This window comes from Thalassophryne amazonica, unplaced genomic scaffold (genome assembly GCF_902500255.1).
Source record: "Thalassophryne amazonica unplaced genomic scaffold, fThaAma1.1, whole genome shotgun sequence".
Taxonomy (NCBI): domain Eukaryota; kingdom Metazoa; phylum Chordata; class Actinopteri; order Batrachoidiformes; family Batrachoididae; genus Thalassophryne; species Thalassophryne amazonica.
Genome location: NW_022986306.1, coordinates 102,868 through 122,044, shown reverse-complemented (window position 1 = coordinate 122,044; position 19,177 = coordinate 102,868). Strand labels below are relative to the sequence as shown.

Below are 19,177 nucleotides of genomic sequence, written 5' to 3'. Positions count from 1 at the left end.
ACCGATGGTCGAACCTTGGATTCAGGAGGAGCAGTGTGGTTTTCGTTCTGGTCGCGGCACACTGGACCAGCTCTACACGCTCCATCGGGTGCTCGAGGGTTCATGGGAGTTTGCCCATCCAGTCCACATGTGTTTTGTGGATCTGGAGAAGGCATTCAACCGTGTCCCTCGGGGCACCCTGTGGGGAGTGCTCCGGGAGTACGGGGTCCGGGGTCCTTTGCTAAGGTTATCCGGTCCCTGTACGACTGCAGCAGGAGCTTGGTTCGCATTGCCGGTAGTAAGTCAAACCTGTTTCCAGTGCACGTTGGCCTCCGCCAAGGCTGCCCTTTGTCACCGGTTCTGTTCATTATTTTTATGGACAGAATTTCTAGGCGCAGCCAGGGTGTAGAGGGGGTCTGGTTTGGGAACCACAGAATCTCGTCTCTGCTGTTTGCGGATGATGTGGTTCTGTTGGCTTCGTCAAATCAGGACCTTCAGCGTGCACTGGGGCGGTTTGCAGCCGAGTGTGAAGCGTCCGGGATGAAAATCAGCACCTCCAAATCCGAGGCCATGGTTCTCGACCGGAAAAAGGTGCTTTTCCCTCTTCAGGTCGGTGGAGTGTCCTTGCCTCAAGTGGAGGAGTTTAAGTATCTCGGGGTCTTGTTCACGAGTGAGGGATGGATGGAGTGTGAGATCGATAGACGGATCGGTGCAGCATCTGCAGTGATGCGGTCGCTGTATCGGACCGTCGTGGTGAAGAGAGAGCTGAGTAGGGGGGCAAAGCTCTCGATTTACCGATCTACGTTCCGATACTCACCTATGGTCATGAGATTTGGCTCATGACCATAGGTGAGTATCGAAAGAAAGAACGAGATCGCGAGTACAAGCGGACAAGATGAGTTTCCTCCGCAGGGTGGCTGGGCGCTCCCTTAGAGATAGGGTGAGGAGCTCGGTCACTCGGGAGGAGCTCGGAGTTGAGCCGCTGCTCCTCCACGTCGAAAGGAGTCAGTTGAGGTGGCTCGGGCATCTTTTCCGGATGCCCCCTGGACGCCTCGCTGGAGAGGTGTTCCGGGCACGTCCCACTGGGAGGAGGCCCCGGAGAAGACCCAGGACACGCTGGAGGGACAACATCTCTTGGCTGGCTTGGGAACGCCTTGGGGTTCCCCCGGAGGAGCTGGGGGAGGTGTGTGTGGATCGGGAGGTCTGGGCGGCTTTGCTTGAGCTGCTGCCCCCGCGACCCGACTCCGGATAAAGCGGAAGAAAATGGATGGATGGATGTTCATAAATGGTTCTGCCAGTGTGGCATTTACCATTACTATATATGCAGACGGGGGGGGCACTGAGAAACTTTGGTATCAAAAATGGTCACGGAACCTCTAAAAATGACCATACTAATATAAAGATTGTAATTTTATGGGACAATAAGGAAACAGTGCTGCAACACAAGGACAGCATTTACAACGCATTAAATATATGTGATTAAGGACCTTGGAACATACTGCTCAGTATTTTCAAAATAATTACACTAAGGAAGACTAATTATTTAAAAGATTTTAACCAAATGTATTCTCTGAGATCACAATAGTCTACTTTATTTTTACAGTCATATTTCATAAATATTATGGCCGAAGAAACCTGCTAAAATAGTTAGCTACAGTTGTTTTTTTTCTCTCTCTCTGTTTGAGGTGTGGCTCCATCCAGAAGTGGGAGTGGGTGTCTTCTTCTGCAGGCCTCCGTCTCCAAGCCTTATGCAAGCGCTCTGTGCACCAGCATGGACACCCAAAATTTCCTGTATATTCGTTTTTGTCAATTGTGTTGGTAGCAAGCTGAGCGCCAACAATAATTTCAGGTCAAACACTTCTGTCACATGTTAAATTTGAGTTTCTACATGTACAGTTAGAAATGTGGGACTTTGAGGAAGTTGATAATGAAACCTCAAAGGAAACTCTAACAGGCAGATTCAAGAGTTGATTGCACAAAATCAACTCTTGAATCATTTCCTTATTTGAGTAAAAAGGTAACACAGACTCGAAGCTGAATGAAATAAATCCAGAAGACATTTCAATCCATGCGCTATTTGTGCTTGTGGCCACAGTAATTCCAAGAGACAGAAACATGAGGAAGAAAGACCGTCAGAAGATACCAGGGGCTGGAGGAAGAGCGAGAAAATATGTGCTGCTGCCACTGTCATTGAAACCTGTGAACCAATTCAGGAAGTGGTGTGCTAACAATGTAAATATCACCAATTAAACACCAAGATCCAATTATCTCCTCTTGAATTATTCTCTTTCATGCATATCTCCATATGCTCTGTGACCACTGTGTGAAGTTCTACTGAAACCCACCACCTGGTTTAGGAGGAGCTGCACTAACAGTACTTGTAGACAGATGGACAGATAGAAAGGATGATTTGCATGTACACCCCGCCCCCCTCCACCCCCTGCCAAATACCCCACATCATATGTTGTTGAAAGGATTGCTCAGATATTTGAGTGTAATATTCTTTAAAGAGGACTAACCTGGTAGGTTTTGGTTTTCATGGCGATGACAGCGTTGACAGGAACCATCAGGATCATCACAGCCACTCCAGCCAGCACAGACGGGCCGAGGTTCTGCCAGGGAAAAGGAAGGGGGGAAATGACCAGCATCAGTACCTTTACTGATTAGGATGACCTCATTTATCAGAGAACTTCATTGTTCGCTGAAAACTGGAACTGTCTTTGGACTGCTGGGGGATGATGGGTGAAAAGCTTTGATGCCTTTGGTACGTATGGCTTCCTGTAAAATCATGGAAAGACTGATTTACATAACCAAAGTAAAGGCAGGAGAACCTGAAAAAGTGAGCAAAGTTTGGACAAAACACAATGGATGTCTGTCATGTTTCTGGAGGTGGAATGCTTCTGTACGGACTTCGGTCTCTGAATTCTGACCTATTCTTACATATTAATACTCTACATGTACCTTTTTCACCAAGAGAAGATTATACTGTCACTTCAAAAATTAATGAAAATGTCAAAATATGTCCGATCTCACAATGGGAAAGAAAGTGGTGGGGGGTGAGGGGGAGCATTCCCAAGGTCCCACAACCTTAATTGGATTCACATCAGAATATAACTGTTTCCTCTTTGGACCGTAACCACAAACTTCCAACAGTTTCCATGAAAACCACCGAATAATCAGCCATGCATGGGCGTGTCAGCGATTATTTGAAGACTGGTCCAGGTTTTAAGCCGCCACGTATACGCTACTAAAGCCTGGTTCACACGACAGGATTTTAAAATTATCTTTAGGTTTCAAAAACCTGAGAGACCACACGTGAAGATAAAAAATCATAGCTCTGACAGGTTTGGTGGTACAGTGTGTGGTGTTCAGCCACACGGTAAGAACAACAACACCACACACGAACAGATTTCACACACAAACATTTACAGTTCAGACAACAAACATTTACAGTTCAGACAGGAAATCTCACAGAATCTCTCGAGATTAAACATGACTTCAGAGTAAACAAACGGAGATACTTTGTGGACTATTTAAAACAGGGAAAAAACAAAAAGAAAAGGCGTTCTTTAAAGGAGTGGAGACAGCGCCACCACCGGACTTTCTGGTAAGTCAGAACAGCTGTTTTGATGTTATTTTCCGTTCTGTGCGTCCGTCACCTCACTTTCTGATTGGCTGCACGTCACATTCAGCAGGCTGCGTGCTCGTTTGTGGTTGGAGGACACAACACACGCTGCAATATCGGGCCAAAAAAATCCAACATGTTGAATATCCCCGATTTGCAATCGGAGCGCTCCTGACGTCCTTCCGAGCAGATCAGAGCGCTCTGAACACACCACACACGGCAGGAATATCTGATAAGATTATCTTTAGCGTCATCACGATTGTCGGGACGTCCTTAAGATTGTCGGAAGGGGAAGATTGGGTCCGATATTGGCCTAATTATCCTGCCGTGTGAACCCGGCTTTAGGTGCCTCTATGCTCCTCTCTGTACCTCACATGTGCCCGGGTTCAGCCTCTAGTGAGCCATGACCAACTTGCCATTTGAGCCTCGTCCAGCCTCGAGTGGCTCATGTGATCCATGTAACGCTATGATAACACAATGTTGGTGCACATTTAGGCATGGGTTTGGTCCAAACCTCCAGCCCTCCCACACTTGGTCCCTTTAAAGCGTGGGTTTTCAATTCACAGCATCCATTCAAGATGTCACATTTTTTTTTAAATGCAGTCCAAAAAAAAAGCAAAAAAAAAAAACGCTGCACTGAGTGAGTGCGCGCTCCTGAGCCAGGGGATACAAATTCTGACTGGGGATAACTACTTTGGCCCAACACCAGTGTGCACCTGGCTGCAGTTCACCTGTGTTCCAGAGTCAAATGCAGCAGTTCTGTGCGTTCACTCTGTGACCACAAAAATAAATAAATAAATACATTTCTGTGGCTTACAGTCACCGTGATCCAACTTTTAACTTGTTACTTGTGTTATGTCTGCAAAATCGCTCTTTTGTGTGCTCTCATTCTGTGTTCCTGGGCAGCTCTGCGCTCCTTCTCGCGACTTCACAGGCGTTATTTCTTCTGTGGCTTTAAACACCCAGCCTCTTTTACACTGTATTCCAACTTTTAACTTTGTGTTTGTCCGTTATTCACTGCAAAATCACTCTTTTGAAAGCTGGCGTGTCGCATAAAAGCTCATCTTGGGTACCAGCCACTGCATCAGCGCACACAGAGCGCGCCTCATCAGATCCATTAACAAGACGTTAAATCTAACATAAACATACTTTTACAGGAATGAACATGCAACTGTTTTACCTAAAACATTACAAATGGTTACCTTTAAGCTGTTGCAAAATATGTTCCTCATGGGGCAGGAGAGAGTGAAAAAAAGCATCCAGATGAAACAGTCCTCTGTGATTCCAGAAGTAATTAGAGGTGTTTTCAACATCCAAGCTCTGAATCCGTTACAAAATAATGATTTTATATACAGCATCCGGCACACAAAGCAGGTAGAATTGTGCGTAAGAGGGCTGAGCTGCTCCAAAAATATCCTCTCGGTCCCTCGTAGCCGTCAGGCTCTGGGATAATGGGCTTTTAGCAGCCTCGTCGTCGCCACACACATGGCTCTATAATCCTCATTAGTCGTCGTAGTAACTCGTACACAAACTGTCCCACGCTGTTGTTGCTAAATTCTGAACTTCTTGAAATTAGCGCCATGCTCAGAGATGACTGAATATTCTGCCACTAAGAGCGTCTCAGGGCCACTGTTCTCCCACGATAGCTGAATAAATCCTCTTGTAGAAAAAAAAAAACATGCTGCATGGCTCATTATTCATCCATCATTATTTAGTGGGACCGGGGCTTTAAGGGGACAATTCAACTTCTTTGGTATTAACTCAGCTTAGTGGATTCAAAGTACCGCTTGAATGGCTTTGTGTCAAATAAAATGTAACTAAAACCCTAGTTAGACTGGGGCAGAGTCCATTCTGCGTGTCTGGTGCAGGGCTGGATATCAATTCAAATTTCAACAATCAATCTGATTCCAATCTTAAGATTCAGAATTGATTATTTCGTTTTGATTCAATACAATCTCGATATGTGTTATAGTGTTATTAAAACCGTTTTTGAGCTGTTATCTGATTGTCTAGTTATGCAAAAAATTAATATTACTTCACAAAATTTGGTCCTCAAAATGCAGGCAAAAGTGTTTCAGAGAGTTACACACACGCATCTTCAACTGTTTAGTCCACTTAAGGATTGCGTGGGGCTGGAGCCTATCCCAGCAGACATGGAGGGTGAGGCAGGGTTCACCCTGGACAGGACACCAGTCTGTCGCAGGGCCACATACAGATAAACAAACACATTCACACCTGCACGCACACCTATGGACAATTTAAAGTTTCCAGTCCACTTAACCTGTATGTCTTTGGATGTGGTTGGAAGCTGGCGCACCCGGAGGAAACCCACGCAAACACTGGAAGAACATGAAAACTCCACACAGAAAGACCACAGGTGGGAATCGAACCCATGACCTTCTCGCTGTGAGGCAACAGTGCTAACCACAAATCCACCATGCTGGCAGTTTCAGTGAGTTATAAATTAAAAAATTTTCCAGCACTGGGGCAAGTTCTCCTGAGTCGTGCAGCAGGAGAGCGCGGCTGTAAGAAAAGTTCTCCCACAGTCCACAGCAGAGAACCTTCGTATTAGGAACAAAATAAAACAGACTGTGTGAATTATGAACGGGGGATGATTCTCTTTTCTTGCCCGCAACAACAGTCCTGGTCGTCATGATTGACATCTTTAAATAGCTTTGAGGTTGATGAATAAATTGGGGACTCACTGCTTCTAAATCAGAAGCAGCATGTCCACATTAAATGTAGACAAATGATCATTTAATTTTTCCCGTTACACACCCTAACGGCCCAACTGTAGTGTAATTTAATCGATCTGAGGGAATTAAAAAGAGAACTGATTTAAAATCGGTGTATCGATCTTTTCAACCCAGCACTAGTCTTGTGCGACCCAGGTGAGACTCAGGTGAGGAGTCAAGTGCATTTTGAAGGAACTACAACTATGACATTTAAACCAGATGTTGCGTTTCTCTTCTATTTTTACTCAAGGCCAAAATATCAGGTATTGTGAAGACTTTGCATCTGTCCGTGCGGTTAGTGTCAGGGTCTTCAAATTCACAGGGAGCATTCTTGGGACATAGACCTTGGACAAGTTCAACGATAGCTAACCTTGACCTATTCTAAGTCAGAATCAGAATCGCCTTTATTGTCGTAATTTGCATTGCAACGAGATTTGAGTGCAACTCCAAAAAGGTGCTTTCCGTGGTGCGAGTAATTTTAGCCAAATAAAAGATAGTGAAATTTAACAGTAAATTATTCAGAATATATGTACAACTAATATAAACATAAGGTAAAATAAAATAAAATGAAATGTGGACCAAGTAAAATGTAAAACGAGAATTATATACAACTGTGGAATCATGTTGCACAGGAATATTGCACATGGTTGACGGATTTGTTGCACAAGAAACATGAAGGTGCGGATTAGAATGATTTGTTATTGTTCAGAGCACTGATCGCTCTGGGGAGAAATCTGTCCCTTTGCCCTAGTTTTGATTGACCGTTGGCCGGAGGGTAGTAGGTCAAACAGGTGGTTGCTGGGGTGGGATGTGTCTTTGCTGATGCTGGCAGCTCTGCTGAGGTAGCGAGAGCTGGCAATGTCTTCCAGGCTGGGCAGAGAGCAGCCAGTGATCCCCTGGGGTGTTTTGATCACCCTCTGCAGTGCGCTCCTGTCTGCTGCTGAACCCCCCCCCCCCCCGTACCACACTGTGATGCAGTATGTCAGGATGCTCTTGATGGTGGCTCTGTAGAACAACACCAGCAGCTTCTCCTCCAGATTGTTTCTCCTGAGCACCCTCAGGAAGTGGAGTCGCTGCTGGGCTTTCTTTACCACCACTGTGGTGTTGGCAGTCCAGGAGAGGCTGTCAGAGAGCTGCACTCCCAGGAACCTGATGGAGCTGACCCTTTCCACACAGTCTCCTTGGATGTAGAGCGGGGCTGGGTCAGCCCTGTTCTTCCTGAAGTCCAGGATTTTTTTAATTTGGTTTTTGTGGTGTTCAGCAGTAGGTTGTTAGCTGAACACCACACTGTCAGTCGATTGACCTCGTCTCTGTAGTCAGTCTCATCCCCCCCTGAGATGAGCCCAATCACGGTGGTATCATCCGCAAACTTTATGATGGTGTTTGTGGGATGGGTCAGAGATAAAGTGCAGTATGGTTTGGGTACCTGGTGTCATTCACTCCATGAAGAGTTTGCCCCCTTGGTAGGTGGAGTGAGGTACAGTAGTGTTCAGAATAATAGTAGTGCTATGTGACTAAAAAGATTAATCCAGGTTTTGAGTATATTTCTTATTGTTACATGGGAAACAAGGTACCAGTAGATTCAGTAGATTCTCACAAATCCAACAAGACCAAGCATTCATGATATGCACACTCTTAAGGCTATGAAACTGGGCTATTAGTAAAAAAAACGTAGAAAAGGGGGTGTTCACAATAATAGTAGTGTGGCATTCAGTCAGTGAGTTTGTCAATTTTGTGGAACAAACAGGTGTGAATCAGGTGTCCCCTATTTAAGGATGAAGCCAGCACCTGTTGAACATGCTTTTCTCTTTGAAAGCCTGAGGAAAATGGAACGTTCAAGACATTGTTCAGAAGAACAGTGTAGTTTGATTAAAAAGTTGATTGGAGAGGGGAAAACTTATACGCAGGTGCAAATAATTATAGGCTGTTCATCTACAATGATCTCCAATGCTTTAAAATGAACAAAAAAAAAACAGACGCGTTTCCCATGTAACAATAAGAAATATACTCAAAACCTGGATTAATCTTTTTAGTCACATAGCACTACTATTATTATGAACACTACTGTATGTAGCAATTAATTATAGTCATTTTGTTTGCTTGAAATATTTGTGTGCATTAAATTACAATTTTAATTATGAGCAACATGTTTTATTTTTGATTGTAATAAGTTTTATGCTTTTAAAGAAACTAAACTAAGTAAAATTTGGAAAACAACTTAATATGTACAAATGTTTGTGTTTTGGTTTCACGGTTCTTGATGATGGAATAAAGATTTGTACCAGTTGAACTCGACGCTGTCTTATTGACGTTAATGCTGCGACAGAGGTGGTGAAGGTAGAGGAGTCAGTGAGTCGTGCACTCTGGGGTTTGTACTGCACCTGCCAGAGAAAGTAAAGGGCCAGCACCACCTGCAAAGGAGCCGACCAAATCATGTTGATGTAGGTGATGAGGTCCATGAAGCGCTGAGCGTCCACTGACATCAGGTTCACGATCTCACCAACTGTGGAGGTCCTTCGTGCTGCATTCGTGATCACCAGTGCCTGGAAGAAAAATAAAACATGTCCAGAGAATGAATTAGAAAACTGCACAGCAACATCGACAACTCAATGCCAGATTAAAAATATCTAAAGAACTTCCAGACAGAACATGTTTCTGTCACATATTAGAAATGTTTAAGCATCATATTTTCTGGAGAATAAATCACACCTTTTTTCCTGTAATATCAGGCTCTTTACTGTATTACTCAGTTTTTTTTTATTAGTTTGGGAGGCCCTGTGACTTATACACCAAATTATCACATTTTCTATTAATAATAATAATAATACTACATATAATAACGATTTATACAGGACTTTTCCATGAATCAAAGCACAAAACAAGATACGGTTCGTCCAGAAAGTAGTCACAGCTCTTCCCTTTTCCCACATTGTGTGATGTTACGGCCTTATTCAAAAATGGATGAAATTCTTTTTTTCCCCTCAAAATTCTACACACAATACCCCATAATGACATGATAAAAGTAGGGCTGTCACTTTAAAATGTTAATTAATTAATTACACCACAAATTAAAGCATTATAAAAATGAACGCAAAATTAATTATAGCACACAAGTGGCAATTCAATGCAAATTTTACCCAGGCAGGAGCATTTTAAATTTGGCCCATTGAAGGACCCGTAGGCAGTGGCAGGTCACTTCACACATGCGTCACTAGTCAAACCAAAAAAATCAGGACTGAGGTGACAACAGGAATGGACACGACTCAGGCAAGTGAGGCGAGCAAATCTTTGCTAGGGCCTTTGAACGGCAAGTTTATTTACAAAAAAAAAAAAAAAAAAAATGCAGATGGGCCAGTCAACAAGAACACAGTGATTTGTAGCTTTTGTAAAAAGAATTTTCTTATTACCGAAGCTGCTACAGCCTGACATATCATTTAAACGCTAAACATGTCCGGACAAGTTCCAGTGTTACCGTTGCAAGTCCTACTGTGAGCTCACTTCACTAACCACACTTACAGAACTCGGAAAACGACTGAGCAAAGCCACCACAGAAAAACTGACAAACTCAATCACAAAGTGGGTTGCTGGTGATTGCAGGCCAATTTCAATCGTGGAGGGCGAGCGGCTAAACGAGGCGTTTCAGATAGCGTCGTCGGATGTGACTTTCAAACTACCTTCAAGAACTACGGTGATGAAAAACACTGACCAGTTGTACAGTGATGAGAGGAAGGCAAAAGAAGAACTGTTGGCAGGGGCCTACCACATCACCTTAACAGGGGATCAGTGGACGTCGGTGAGCAATCAGAACTATTTGGGAGTCACAGCACACCTAATCGTCTTTCACATCACCCGTGAGCAAAACGGTGACCCGCCATTAAGCCGATTCATGCGCGGAGCAGTTCGACGCTGTGACAAAGGAATGGGACATAGAAAGTGACAACCATCGGAACCGACACAGCAAGAAACATGGTCTTTCCAACACGTCCCGTGTGCCGCACATATGCTGCAAAGAACCATCACAGTCTGCCTTGAGGACAACAGCTTTGACAGTAGTACAGAAGAACTGCACCAGCAGCAGACTGCCCTCGGACCAGCCAGACAGTCCTGATCCAAGACGTGTCCACACGCTGAGACTGTAAATATAGTTTTCTTGCTCCTGATGAAGGTGTGTGTGTGTGTGTGTGTGTGTGTGTGTGTGTGTGTGTGTGTGTGTGTGTGTGTGTGTTACAGCCCCCTGCGGGACCAATGGAGTTTTTGTTTTATTTTATTGAAAGATGGAATTCAACACTCTCAACGATCTCATGGTACCTGATGATGAACCAGGAAGCTGTGATGACACTTTGACCCAACAGAAGCACAACCTGACCACACTGACCAAGACAGAGTGTGACAAGCTACAGAACTACAGGGGTGTTCTTCAACCCTGCAGATATGTCCCCCTCTCTCTCTCTCTCTCTCTCTGTCACAAACACTTCACCTCTCTCTCCCCCTTTCATACAGTCATCTCCCCCTCCCTCCCATACACCTTTCACACACACAGACCAGTAATGATGTGGGTTCATTATTGCCATATTTTTGTTCTACTGCAGATATGTGACTGAGCTTCTGGGAGAGGAGAACTATGTGTGGTGCTCTGTGGTGCTCCCCGCACTCTGTGGTGCTTCCCGCACTGTGCCATCTCAGTCGTGTCATGGAGCCCACTGATGAGGATCCAGGTGACATGATAAAGTTCACGGCCACCTTTTCAAAGGACCTAGACACAAACAAGTCCACTATCAACTAGAGATGGCTGAAGGTGGCTACAGCCCTGGACCTACGATTCAAGGACTTGAAGAGCATACCCAAGGATGAGAGGGATGAGGTATGTGTGTGACTGAGAAGACCAGTATTCTGTGAGTGCACTGGTTAGTCCAATGCAAACAAATTAATTTTCCCTCATTTAAGGTGTGGACCTGGACTGTGGAGATGCTGGCAGGTTCAGAAGCAACAGAAACACAAACAGGGAATTTTGGCCTTCAGTAGCTGATAAGGCCTCCATGTTTGGGTTAGGCAGAGAAACACAGAGTTCCAATGCAACCTCTCTTTAACCATCCAGATCCAATTGTGAATATTCACTGGTCTCCAACATCAATTCCTTTGCAGGGCAGACATTTGCTCCGAGATGATTTCCAAATTACGTTTAACTTCAAGAGTTAATGCAGTCTGAGATTGTACCGCCTTGTCCACCTCATTAATCATGAAGGACAGGTGTGGGGTTGTGGTTTTGGTAGCAGCCATCTGGCCAGTTTCCAGTAAGTCAGGGCAGCACCTAATCCAAGCAGCAAGAGCCCTCCTGCCATAAAAGCAAATAAGAATAAATCCTCAATGTCGTCGAGAACATATCCTGTAGGATAGGTTCCATCTGGCCACGTAGGGTCCCCCAGCCCTGATTTCCTTGTTGAAAAGATGGTGTCAACTGCACTGAGAGACCAGCTGATCAATTCCATGGTTATTCCAAATATAGTTCAAAGAATTCATAGTCTGGTAAAGTTGGGACTTTTGAAGGTTGGGGCAGATATAGAGAAACACAGAAAGACAGGAGAAAGGAGGAGATGTGACCACCCTTGTTGGAGTCCCAAGCGAACAGCATAAGACGAGAGAATTTTTTTTCTCCTGGTCTGAGAGTCCTTCAGGTGTCTTTTTGCAAACTCCAGGTGGGTTGCAATGTGCCCTTTTCTAAGGAGTGGCTTCCATCTGGCCACTCTACCATACAGGCCTGATTCATGGATTGCTGCAGAAATGGTTGTCTTTCTGGAAGGTTCTCCATCGGGTTCTTGGTCACCTCCCTAAGGCCCTTCTCCCCAATTGCTCAGTTTAGATGGGTGTCCAGCTCTAGGAAGAGTCCTGGTGGATCTGAACTTCTTCCATTTACGGATGATGGAGGCCACTGTGCTCATTGGGACCTTCAAAGCAGCAGAAATGTTTCTGCAGCCTTCCTCAGATTTGTGCCTCGAGACAATCCTGTCTCAGAGGTCTGCAGACAATTCCTCTGACTTCATGCTTGATTTGTGCTGTGACTGTCAACTGTGGGACCTTATATGTAGACAGATGTGTGACTTTCCAAATCATGTCCAATCAACTGAATTTACCCCAAATGGACTCAGAATAAGCTGCAGAAACATCTCAGAAACATCTCAAAGATGATCAGTAGAAACAGGAGGCACCTGAGCTCAATTTTGACTTTCAAGGGAAAGGCTGTGAATACTTATGTATAAGGGCTGCCACAAACACTTATTTTTAGAATTGTTTGATTATTGTTTTGATTATTTTTGCTATCAGACGACTAATCAGATCATATGTAAATTGCGGCTTAATGCACCAGCATTAAACTGGTCTTATACAACCATCATTAGTTTCAAGCCTGAAGTGTTTAAGCTACGTGATAACTAAAAATAAAGACAATTAAGGTGATAGTTCATTCAACTTTTACTTGGTAACAAATTTGCCCATTCGCCCTATTGACGTATCCCATAATCCCTTGCGTGCCAGAGAGTCACTGCAGTCAAAACAACAGAGAATCCACATGATGACAGTTGTAAATGAATATTATACGACAAAAATGTAATTTTTTTTATGCTTTTCGTCACGTTAATAAGAGACTGCTGCATGAGACCCTGAAAACTTGCTAAAACAATTATAACAAATAATCCGTGTCTGTTGGGATGAAAATCAGCACCTCCAAATCCGAGGCCATGGTTCTTGACCAGAAAAAGGTGCTTTGCCCTCTTCAGGTCGGTGGAGTGTCCTTGCCTCAAGTGGAGGAGTTTAAGTATCTCGGGGTCTTGTTCACGAGTGAGGGACGGATGGAGCGTGAGATCGATAGACGGATCGGTGCAGCATCTGCAGTGATGCGGTCGCTGTATCAGACCGTCGTGGTGAAGAGAGAGCTGAGTAGGGGGCAAAGCTCTCGATTTACCGATCGATCTACGTTCCGATCCTCACCTATGGTCATGAGATTTGGCTCATGACCGAAAGAACAAGATCGCGAATACAAGCAGCCGAGATGAGCTTCCTCCGCAGGGTGGCTGGGCGCTCCCTTAGAGACAGGGTGTGGAGCTCGGTCACTCGGGAGGAGCTCGGAGTCGAGCCGCTGCTCCTTCACGTCGAAAGGAGCCAGCTGAGATGGCTCGGGCATCTTTTCCGGATGCCCCCTGGACGCCTCGCTGGAGAGGTGTTCCGGGCACGTCCCATCAGGAGGAGGCCCCGGGGAAGACCCAGGACACGCTGGAGGGACTACATCTCTCGGCTGGCTTGGGAACGCCTTGGGGTTCCCCCGGAGGAGCTGGAGGAGGTGTGTGTGGATCGGGAGGTCTGGGTGGCTTTGCATGAGCTGCCCCCGCGACCCGACTCCGGATAAAGCGGAAGAAGATGGATGGATGGATGTTATGTTTAATCTGCGTGTAATTTAATAAACACAAACCGAATTTCAGACATATTATATATATTAGTCTGGAACAAAGACAATAAACAGTGTTGTAAAGAACAATAATCAAGATGTTAAAGATCAAACTTCACTTTCCCCCAGAACGACATGATCAGGAAGCGATTGTAGCTCACAGCAGCTCCCACTGAAAATGAGACAGCCTGTGATTCACGCATGTTTACATAAAACAAATGCAATAACAATTTCTATAAACCCAAAGAATATATTCATGAGAGTTTTAGGCACAATATAAAAATAGTTTTATGTTGCGATGTTAATGGTGTTGTCTGTGTGCAGCGGTTAAAGTGCAGCGTGATCAGAGTGTGTCAATGCAGTTCTCAATGTTGCTGAGATCTCACAGCACGGCGACCTCTTCCAAGTTTTGCGGGATTTGAAACATCAATAGGGCGAACTGAAGAGGAAGATATTTGTTTTAGCACTGCAACATAGTATTATAAAACATTAGCGTTATCACATTTCCTTTTCAAACATGGCATCGCTGTTATAAAGTTACAGGTAACACATATGTGTGCTATAGCTAAATAAATTGTCATCATTAATGTTAGTATTTACAGCTAAGTAAACAGCTCACTATAGACAATGTTAGTGGCTAACTAGCCAATTAGCTTACTGAGACAAAGGTAAGCTAATTGGCTATTTGGCTTCATCAGCATCCGAATCAGCCACAACATGTTTCCCTCTCAGATGCTCCTGCATTGCTGTTGTACTACGGTGGAGATTTTGCATTGCACGTTTTTACTCTTTAATTTGGTTAAAATGCTCTCAAACTTTTGAGCTTCGTTGTCAGCTAGCCATGATGTTGTTTGGTCATAACTTTTCCGGTGACATCATGGATGACCCAGATTACAACTACTGCACGAGTGTCAAGGGCAGAAAGGCAGCGGAAGATACAGCGGCAACTTTGAGAGAAAATCAAAGCTTAAAAAATAAACAATGACATCAGTTATTAAATTACTGTATTTTTTGGACTATAAGTCGCACTTTTTTTTTTTTTTTACACGTTTTGGCCAGGGGTGCGACCTATACTCCAGAGCAACTTATAAATTAAAAATATACCGGTAGATTCTCAATTAATTTACTGTAATAAAACAATTTTATGTGACAGAGTCGCACTATGTTTTAAAATGGCCACCGGAAACGGAAATGCAATGCATCATGGGCACTGTCATATGGCGGCCGCCCTATAGGTCACGCTGGTCACGATAACCAATCAGAGAACAGAACATTGGACGCGTATTCCTCACCTCACCCAGACAATGATTGTGAAACAGCGTGTGAAGCAGACGAACACGGTGCTTGCTGTTATTCTGGGATGGCTAATAAAACAGCTTCAACCCTTCAATATCAGTGTGAGCAGAGTGTTTAAGTTGACGCTGAGAGCTGTGTGGGAGCACTGGGTGAGCGACGGCGGAGGATTAGCGTCTGCACTTGGAAGGAGCTGGCATCGATACCACGGGGAGGTCATGAGCTGCGCAGGTAGGTGCTACACGAACATCGGCAGCTGACACCTGGTGTGTACTACGGTCCAAGGCGGGTAATGTATCAGAAAAGAACCGTTCAGCGATGGTTTGGCTCGCAATGTGGTCCGCAAAATACAAATATATCTGTAAGTAAAGCGCAGCTCACGAGAGGGTGCTCAAGGCTTGTGTGACTGTTCCTGCGACTTCTGACTACCACAGAAAAATAAAAATTTCAACATTACTGATCACTTAACAAGACAACGGAGAAGGCCCGAAAAAATGCCACCAAAAAAAAAATCATACTCTGCAGATTACAAGTTACGACTGGTGAAATATGCATCCGAAAACGGTAGCCATCACAACATTATCATCTGAACTTTTCATGTTAAGTTAACATACCTGTATGTTCATGCGACTTATAGTCCAGTGCGACTTATTTATGGTTTATTTTTCTTTATAATGGATAAAGTGGCTGGTGCGACTTATACTCTGGTGCGACTTATAGTCCGGAAAATACGGTAGTTGCCAACGATTTCATAGTCAACATAATTGTGATTAGTCAACTAAACGTCACAGCCATATTATGTACATATAATTCCTTAATTTTTTTATTTTTAAGAAATTTGCAAGAATCTCAAAAAATGTTTTTCACATTGTCATTACAGGGTACTATGTTTAGAAGTTTGAGGAAAAAATGAATTTCATCCATTTTGGAATAAGGCTGTAACATAAACAAATGTGGACAAAGTGAAGTGCTGTGAATAGTTCCTGCAAATGGCAATAATAAAAATTACACTTCAGCAATGTACAAAAATCCCAATTTAAAGAGCTCATAATAATGCTGGGTCCTTATTTGAGTAAATAAAGGAACAGTTCATTTTTAAAAACAGAATAAATCAGGAATAAAAAGTAACATTTTAAGGCTAAAAGACGATAGCAACAAAAACAAGTCAACACAACATTAACAAGATCAACATAAAGAATAATTCCTCCATAATCCAGAATGTGAATGACGGCGTCAGACACTTTTTCTAAAAATCCATGTTTGCAACACATCGAAGCAGCTTTTGACAGTCAGTGTAGCCACGTCCCTGCATAGACAAGGTCCAAAATCTAAACCCATCATAACATTTTTAGATTAAACACAACAGGCTCAAGAAAGTCAAACGTACCTTCCTATAGACGGCTCCAATGATGGCGGTGCGCAGGCGCATGCCCGTCACAAAGCAAACATGAAAATACTTCTGCAGGATGAGAGACTGCACTGATGTGCACAAGAAGAGCAGAGCCGTGTAAAAGTAACCCTGCCATGAGGGGGCGCTGGAGTTGTTGACAAAGCGAATCAGCAGCCTGTTTGGGATGAAGCACAGGGACACGCCCACATGGAGAACAAAAATTAACCATCAGCCATCAGATATCCACATGTTCAAGACCTGTCCAGCTTTGCATTCCATTATCAAACCCTTACTACACACAAACACAATTAAGGTTTGATGTTTGTACTGTAAAACACCCACTTTGACTGAAAACTGACTGATTGATTTTTATTTGTATAAAATGTAAACATGTGTAAGATAATACAGTATAAAAATGTATTAAATAAACATGGATACATAAATATACAGGGTAACACAAAGAAGCATAAAGCGCTTGTTTCCATTCCAAATAAAACACACATCAGCATGACAAGCAAACAAAGACAAATGTGACCATAGGAAGGTCCAACAAACAAAACACAACTGGTTTAATAATAAATAAACTGACTATTTTCTAGTTGGGACATTTGCAAAATAAAAAGTGTTTAACCCCGTTTTAAAATGAGGACTTTAAATCATAGACTCTGATTTGACTCGGAAGACTGATATAAAGCTTAGCACCGGTGTACATAAAACTGGAAACACTAAACGATTTAACATGGGGAATGACTAGAGACAAGTTTCTGGACTGTGTGTTCATGCTATGTTGCTCGTCTGAGAAACTGAAAGAAGAGGACAGATAATGAGGTAAATATTGCTTATTTACGATGTTAAACATGATTAAGTTTTAACTGTTGAACTCTAATGGTCCAGTCACATGGCACTTAACGAAGGGCAATGAAGCCCTGACAAAACAAGAAATCTAGACTTTCGTTGGCATCGTTTAACCTTCACGCAGCTTCGTTCCTGCAGCGGGCGCTTCATCAGGATTTTTAAACTGTTGAAAAATTTGAAAAAAGGGCAACGAAAACCTCAATTCGTCTGTGTTTCGTTTTGCTGTCGTTCTTGACATTTTTTAATTGTTTGTTTAGTTTTTGTAATGTTATTGTTTAAATTGACTTCGTTGGAGCAGCTGAATGTTTTCACACACTGCAAAAGCCGGTTTGTGAACGTTGAGGCTGCTGCTGCTGCTTCATGTACTGTTGGAAATTACAGGGAAAACTCAGCCTGCTTGCTTGCATTTTTTTTTATCTGTATGGGGGGGTCAGCTTCAATGGGCTCAGGCACCTTACATAGGCCATAATTAATCTTTTGTGTGGATATAATTAATTATTTTGCCACAAGCAACTGTTGAATTTGAAACAACAAAAACGTTGTGTAATTTCCAACGGTACTTGAATGCAGCATCAGCAGCAGCAGCTGCTGCGTGCGCTTATTATTTGTATTAAATATAACAATATGAGTGTAGGAATGACAATCCAGTCCTTCTGTACAGTAGTGTTCAGAATAATAGTAGTGCTATGTGACTAAAAAGATTAATCCAGGTTTTGAGTATATTTCTTATTGTTACATGGGAAACAAGGTACCAGTAGATTCAGCAGATTCTTACAAATCCAACAAGAACAGGCATTCATGATATGCACACTCTTAAGGCTATGAAATTGGGCTATTAGTAAAAAAAAGTAGAAAAGGGGGTGTTCACAATAATAGTAGCATCTGCTGTTGACGCTACAAACTCAAAACTATTATGTCCAAACTGCTTTTTTTAGCAATCCTGTGAATCACTAAACTAGTATTTAGTTGTATAACCACAGTTTTTCATGATTTCTTCACATCTGCGAGGCATTAATTTTGTTGGTTTGGAACCAAGATTTTGCTCTGTTACTAGTGTGCTTGGGGTCATTGTCTTGTTGAAACACCCATTTCAAGGGCATGTCCTCTTCAGCATAAGGCAACATGACCTCTTCAAGTATTCTAACATATCCAAACTGATCCATGATGCCTGGTATGTGATATATAGGCCAAACACCATAGTAGGAGAAACATGCCCATATCATGATGCTTGCACCACCATGCTTCACTGTCTTCACTGTGAACTGTGGCTTGAATTCAGAGTTTGGGGGTCGTCTCACAAACTGTCTGCGGCCCTTGGACCCAAAAAGAACAATTTTACTCCAGTCCAGAAAATATTCCTCCATTTCTCTTTAGGCCAGTTGAAAATTGTAAAATTGTAACCTCTTCTACACGTCTTTTATTTAACAGAGGGACTTTGTGGGGGATTCTTGCAAATAAATTAGCTTCACACAGGTGTCTTCTAACTGTCACAGCACTTACAGGTAACTCCAGACTGTCTTTGATCATCCTGGAGCTGATCAATGGGTGAGCCTTTGTCATTCTGGTTATTCTTCTATCCATTTTGATGGTTGTTTTCCCATTTTCTTCCATGCGTCTCTGTTTTTTTTTGTCCATTTTAAAGCACTGGAGATCATAGTAGATGAACAGCCTATAATTTTTTGCACCTGCGTATGTTTTCCCCTCTCTTGAATGTCCCATTTTCCTCAGGCTTTCAAAGAGAAAAGCATGTTCAACAGGTGCTGACTTCATCCTTAAATAGGGAACACCTGATTCACACCTGTTTGTTCCACAAAATTGACAAACTCACTGACTGAATGCCACACTACTATTATTGTGAACACCCC

General features: G+C 43.2%; 1 protein-coding gene across 1 annotated transcript in view; it reads right to left on the bottom strand.

Moving 5' to 3' along the window:
- Positions 1-2,477: 2,477 nt before the first annotated feature.
- Positions 2,478-19,177, bottom strand: part of LOC117506024 (multidrug resistance-associated protein 1-like) — a gene marked incomplete at its 5' end in the record, with an annotated part of 109,594 nt that continues 92,894 nt past the window's right edge. Inside the window, 3 exons of the mRNA XM_034165563.1 lie at positions 2,478-2,591; positions 8,721-8,882; positions 16,455-16,632. Of these exons, the coding sequence (XP_034021454.1) occupies positions 2,484-2,591; positions 8,721-8,882; positions 16,455-16,632 (448 nt within the window). The remainder of the gene's footprint in view (positions 2,592-8,720; positions 8,883-16,454; positions 16,633-19,177) is intronic.